Here is a 6,348-nt window from a genome sequence, read left to right as displayed (position 1 = left end):
CAATGAATTATAAACACGTTCCTTCACCGCTCTGTCACCAGGAGGATTTATCACCGTTCACACTGACAGCTCTGATTGGACACAGTTCACAGCTTCACAGATGCCACAGGTCACATGTTCATGCGTGATGGAGGATGATGATGGTGAAAGCAAAGAACAACGTTTTATGATTTTTTTGGGTTCAAAAGGATACATTTTGATGATGTTTTAAATGACAAAAGAAAAAAAAAATAATCATATTACAAAGATAAATCTTTAGAGTAAAAGTGTGAATCCATTTTAATTTGGCTATTTTCAAACAAGTCCATCTCTGGCTCCCTCTAGTGGATTTAGATGTGAAACACACCCCCAAAATGCTTGATGGTTTTCTTTAGCTATTAATAAATGATTACCGGTAATAATCCCCTTTTTATTCAAGTCAGTTGCTTAATCTTTTAGTTTAACAAACTAAAAAAAAAAATACTATGTGGAAGTGCAGAAATAAAAAAAATGATTGTTTGGACAAAGATTAACCAGCAAAGAAACGCTAAAATATGTTTATTTTTTGAAAAGAAAATATGTTACAGTGATACTAAAGGAAAAGATTTGATCTGTTCTTCAAGTACAGACATCTATTAATCTTAAGAGGACTTACTCTAAGTCTTAAAATAACTTTGCATTTTTTGAATCACAGATTTTACCTATAGGATACCAAATGATTTTCTGAACAATGTATTGTAATTAGTTATTTTTCTCCTGATCGTCGACAGCAGTGGATGCAAAGGATGCATTGATCTCCGTAGCAGCTGTGGCGAGGGAGGCTGAGGTCCCAGTGGCTGTACCGTCACGCGGTTTGGGTCGAGGCTTCATCATCTCCTCCTTGTTGCGTTCGGGTTTCACCAAAAGGATGTAGCACTTGGGGAGGAAGATGCAGAACAGCAGGCCAAAGCTGGAGGCCAGGATAGCAAAAATCTGGACAGCAACCATGAACTTGCCCCTCGTGCTGAGGTAGGCCGGGACAAAGGAGATCCACACGATGAAGAAGACCAGCATCCCGAAGGTCACGCATTTAGCCTCACTGGAAGATATTCAGTAGTTCCAAAGTTAAATCTTACATTCTTTAAATCTCTAGCTTCTGTTTATTTGATGTAGAGATACAGACCTGAAGTGGTCCTCGAGTTTCCGAGCGATGAAGGCGAAGACAAAAGCCAGTAGAGCCAGTACAATGTCATATGCAAAGATGCAACAAATGAAGACGATGGAGCCTTCGTCGCACTCAAGAATAATCTTGATGTTCTGAGCCGAGGTGTTCTTGACGGGGTGTGGAGGGAGGATGATGAGCCACACCGTGCACGCTACGGCCTGAACCAAAATGGAGAAAGGTTACCAAAAAAACCTGAAAATTGAGTTTAAAGTTGATTCGAATATAGTCATGAAGCTAAAATCTGTTTCTTCATTTCAGTTGCTTTTTTTTTTAACCTGTATTAATGTTGCCACCGCCGCCATCATCCTCTGGTGAGCAAAGGTGAGAGTGTCCTTTTCCGGGGTGGTAAAGGCGCTGGCGTCAGTGTTGATCGTGCTGGTTGCGATCACATCAGGACCGCCTCCGTTGGCCACGTTTTCAGCTGCCGCTTTTGCAGCTTTGGCGGCTGCTTTGGCTTTGAGGCGAGCTGCTTTCAGGGCTTGAGCTCTGAGCATCAGAACTGCAGTTTTACCTGAAGCAAAGAGGGAGAGGATCGATTTGGCTGCATCACCGATGTTCAAAGAGAAAAGTAGTTCAACTTCTTCTGGTGACCTACCCATGATGGAGGAAAGGCAGAGAGCAAACCCCAGAGCTAAAGCTACTTGACTTGTCATGCAGCTCCAGTGCTGAGGCTCTCCCAGGAAAACGATGGAGCAAAGGAAGGTCACCATCAAGGAGAAGAGCAGCGAGAAGCTCAACAAAGCGTCATTGGCCTTGACCAGAGGAGTGTTAATGTTCAGAATTAAAACAACCTGCAAAAATATAAAGGAAAGGGCATTTTTTTACATTTTAGTTACAATCTTAAACAGAAAAATGTGATTGTGTGAGTGTTTCTCACCCCAACAGCGATGGTGAGTAAAGCTCCGAATGCAGCAATGACTATGAGGGTGATTCCCAGGGGTTCTCCAAAAGCCAAGAACTCTATGATTTTGGGCACGCAGGCATCGTGGGCGTCGTTGGACCAGAAATCACCGCTGCACAGGACGCATTCTCGAGCATCTGTTTCAAAAAGGGGGCAGCGGGGGGCAATTTAAGGGAATAAATATTATCACAATTGATCAAGCAGTGCGGCTTCACAAACAAGCTTTCAACCTTAAACTGATCTGATAAATATATGGAATGTTTTGCCAAACAGTAGGTGGGATAGGCTCCAGCAGCCCCGGAACCCAAAAGGGATTTAGTAGGTTTAATGGATGGATGGATAATAAAAAAAATAATAATAATAATTACATCTTTTGTTTTTTTAATCTGTTAACTAAATCTGTTAGAATGAGCAATGTAGGAAACAATCAATTTGAAGGACAATCACTCTCTTTCCTCCTTGATAAATACAAATGCTTTACATCTAAATAAATAAGTAAATGTTAATTTAAATATTGTTAAATAATCTAGTAAATTCTTCAAGATATTAAGGTCTGTTTCAGGGTAGGAGCAATAAAGTTGAATGTCGTCTGCATATAGATGGTAGGAAATGTGGCTAAATCTACTAATTAGTTTCCCAAGAGGGATCACACATAAAGTGAATACAATTGGGCCCAGAGCTGAACCCTGTGGAACGCCACATGATGATTTTTTGTTTTTTTATTTTTAGATATTAAAGAACCTACAGCAACGTTAAAAGTTTTTCCATTGAGGTATGAAACAAACCAATCTAAAACTCACCCACACAGACCTTAATCATCTCAACATACCTGCATATGTTATCACATGCTTTTTAATTTTATTTTTTTATCACATTAAATATTCAATTATAATTAAGAATATTACATTGATTTATTTGAGTGACTGTGATTCAATATAATCTTTATCTATCTTTATGAGGGGCGGGGCTAAATCTGATCAAATCCACTTTCAGATGTAAAGAGGAATCCAGCAGCATTTATGTTTTAAACTTTTATAAGTCATTTTATTTAAACTAGTATTTTTTTGAGTGAGTCTCTTTTATAGTCTTATTTTTTATGTTATATGTGTGTGCACCTATACAAACCATTAAAATATTGAATATGTGTGAAAACAGTCTACTATTTTTTAAATAGATTCAATATTTTCTTAAGATAGTTAATTACATCTTTTTCAGTTTATGTTGTAAATGTTATTTATTATCAACACAAATATGTATAGCCATTTCTGTTATTGTCTGTCAAAATAAAGTTTTGAGAAATATAGCAAAAACTTTAAATTAATGTGAAACGTTCATCTGATTTGAGGCTTTTTGTTGTGTTTAAAAATGTTGCACTGACTGGTGGTGTTGCTGATTTCTCCATCGGCACACGGGATGCAGTCGAAGCAGCAGACGGGCTCCCCCTGCCGGATCCCCTTTCTGGTGCCGGGCTGGCAGTTCTCGCTGCACACTGACCGCGGAGGCTTGGGCGCAGAAAAACAAACACAACTCACACTACTGAGTTACCAATTAGTCACACACCAGTGCGCTGCTTTGCTGCAGTTCATCCAGCATGCAACTGACCGTTGACGCGTCATTGTTCCAGACAATGGAGTCATTCCTTATGTGCAGTCTGTCCTCTGGAGCTGCGGATCCATTATAGTGGCCCACAGTGACATAGGATATCTCCCCGTCACCTCCAAGCTGCCAGTTAATGATGTCATAGTAGCCCTCTATGTCCCCGTCGACAAAGTAGATGTCCTCGTCTGTGTTCGGCACTTTGAAGTGCACGTTCTTCAGGTAGTACATCAGCTGCGGACACAAATGCTGCTTTTCAAGTACTACTGCATGCACTCGTGAGCCATCTGCGGTAAAAATGTCCACGCTCACCTGCCACGGCTCAAAGTTGGTGATGTCTGCACAGCTTTTCCCCACAAAGGGCCCGTTTCCTGGTTCGCAGTGCTCAAGATGGTGCAGGGCGTGGGCCACGGCATACACGGCTTTGTAAACACTGAGGGAAACAGTTGACAGTATCCATCTGAACTCTACACCTCATCCAAGTGGATGCTGAACAAATCAGCCTAAGTGTCACCTTCATGGATTTAAATCAACTTAAAAAGTAGAGGTTTTTGTTGGACAGCAGCTGCAGAAGCACCACATAAATTATCAGCATGACTGATTCTCACCACAGTTTAATGAAATGCAAGAGCTGACCTGTAAGTGATTCGTAACTGGGAAACATCGGAGTAGGTGTTTCCAAGCTGAGCCACAGACTCGGTCCCAGTACATAACCCATCAGGTACCCCCGCTCTGGACAAAGTGCTGTTCACCTCTCGGGCCAATCTCAGAGCTTTGCCATAGTCCAGCGTGCAATTAAACAACTACAAGATCAAAATCAAGGCTTTAACAGGACATCATGGGTATTGTTAAAGAAGCCATATTTTTGTGCAGTAAACATTGTCCATGGCACAAAGGCCTTTGGCTGACAACACTCAACATGAAACACACCGTCTCCCAGAATTCCTCAGTGAGTGGGTCAGCGAATGGATCCAGATCCAGCAGATGGCGCTGAAGTCCAGGTATCTCAGCCCTCTTCACCCCAAAACCCAGAGTTCCAGCTAACACTGGGCTCACCTGCATCAACACATTTTATTTTAATTTATTAACCTTTATTTAAGCTGGAAGTCCCACTGAGATTAAGAAATCTCTTTTACAAGGGAGTCCCAGCCAAGAGGTGACAGAAAAAATATTAATTACAGTTAGAGAATAAAGCAACACTTCATTTAAAAACAGTTACAAACAAAATTATCTTTCTCTTGTGCTCTCAATTGGTTTTAACACCATTTAACAGAAGGAGTTCTGTAAGTTCCCTGTCCTTCTGTAGCAAGTTCCATGTAGAGTGAATGCAAAAGCCCTTTTTTGTGCGCTACCACCATATATGGAGACTGTGATGCTTTATTTCATCAACTTGACTATACAGGGTGGAGTCTCTGCTTCCACTCGTTCAGTTTCTATTCAGACCATTGACTGTATATGAGAACTGGATTGAGTGACCCCTCGTCGCTTTCATTCCAAACAGGTAGTACCTGCTGGTTCCACTAAGCCAATGTCCCACATACTTCTATAGGTAAATAAACAGCTATTACTCTATCATTATATTTGTCATATTAACCCTTCTTGCTTTTTTTTACATGTTCTTGATAATCCTAATTTTTTTCATGATATTTTTTCTGTAGTGCAAGTTACTCAAGTTGTAAACCGGCCAATCAGATGACTCAAAAGTATGTGGTGCCCGCTGGCCCCCACATCCAACGTTTGAAACGTTCTCCTGAGACTGCTTTCAAGTGGTAGGGGTGTGGAATTCCAACAAGCTCACTCCTGATTGACCAGTGTGGTTGCCATAGAAACAATGACTCAGACATATCATTGGCGACTGAACCGTTTTCCTTTCATGGGAGCCCGGAAGTAAGACTACAGTCACACATCCCAAAATGCCACCGGACAGAAACCTAAATGCACGTTTTTTTAGCAAGCGGCCACACACTGGCATTTGGGATCGGCATGCAGTGGCTGTGGGGGTTTTAAGAAAAAGTAAAAATTTTAGGGCAGCCGGGCAATTTTTTCTCTAAAAGTGGCCGCCTGGGAAGGTTTGGAGGTTGGCAGGCAGGGATGCCGTCTATATGAAATTGGGCGACAACTAGGTGGCCACAGATCGGCAGCAACTCCGACTGGAGAATGAGTAAATATCTCCAGGTAGTGGTCGTCCATATCAAGTGCCACCAGCCGCCCTGTAGCCTGAGAGTATATAAAAAGTGGGCCATTCTGCATACCTGACTGTCATCTGACTGCTACCGTCTACAGCATGTGTCAAAGTCAAGGCCCGGGGGCCAGATCCGGCCCTCCAGGTCATCTTTTTTTTTATTTATATTAATGGCCCGATGTAGTCCTTCGCTTATTTCTAACTTGTATAATTTTGATCAAATGTATTTCTATGGAGAGTAAAAAAATTAAATTATTTAAGGTTTAAATTAATTTATTCAGGAATAATTCCTGCCTTTTTTATTATCCATAATTATGTGGAAAAAATTGTATTTTGCTAGTTTTTTTGACTATTTTGGCATTTACTAAGATTTTTTAGGCTATTTTGGAGTTTATCTAATATTCAGCTACATGCTAGATGTTTTAGCTAATTTAGATTTTTTTAGGCTGTTTGGGAGTTAAGATAATATTTCAGCTACCTGTTAGA

The 6,348-nt window shown here is 40.9% G+C and overlaps 1 protein-coding gene across 1 annotated transcript in view; it reads right to left on the bottom strand.

Moving 5' to 3' along the window:
- Positions 1-521: 521 nt before the first annotated feature.
- Positions 522-6,348, bottom strand: part of LOC112149331 (vomeronasal type-2 receptor 1) — an 8,398-nt gene continuing 2,571 nt past the window's right edge. Inside the window, 9 exon segments of the mRNA XM_036217269.1 lie at positions 522-1,057; positions 1,142-1,424; positions 1,734-1,974; positions 2,061-2,221; positions 3,463-3,586; positions 3,687-3,914; positions 3,993-4,113; positions 4,317-4,483; positions 4,611-4,736. Coding sequence (XP_036073162.1) covers positions 721-1,057; positions 1,142-1,424; positions 1,734-1,974; positions 2,061-2,221; positions 3,463-3,586; positions 3,687-3,914; positions 3,993-4,113; positions 4,317-4,483; positions 4,611-4,736 — 1,788 coding nt within the window. The 3' untranslated portion in view covers positions 522-720.

This window comes from Oryzias melastigma, linkage group LG19 (genome assembly GCF_002922805.2).
Source record: "Oryzias melastigma strain HK-1 linkage group LG19, ASM292280v2, whole genome shotgun sequence".
NCBI lineage: Eukaryota > Metazoa > Chordata > Actinopteri > Beloniformes > Adrianichthyidae > Oryzias > Oryzias melastigma.
This window is presented reverse-complemented; position numbering and strand designations above follow the sequence as displayed.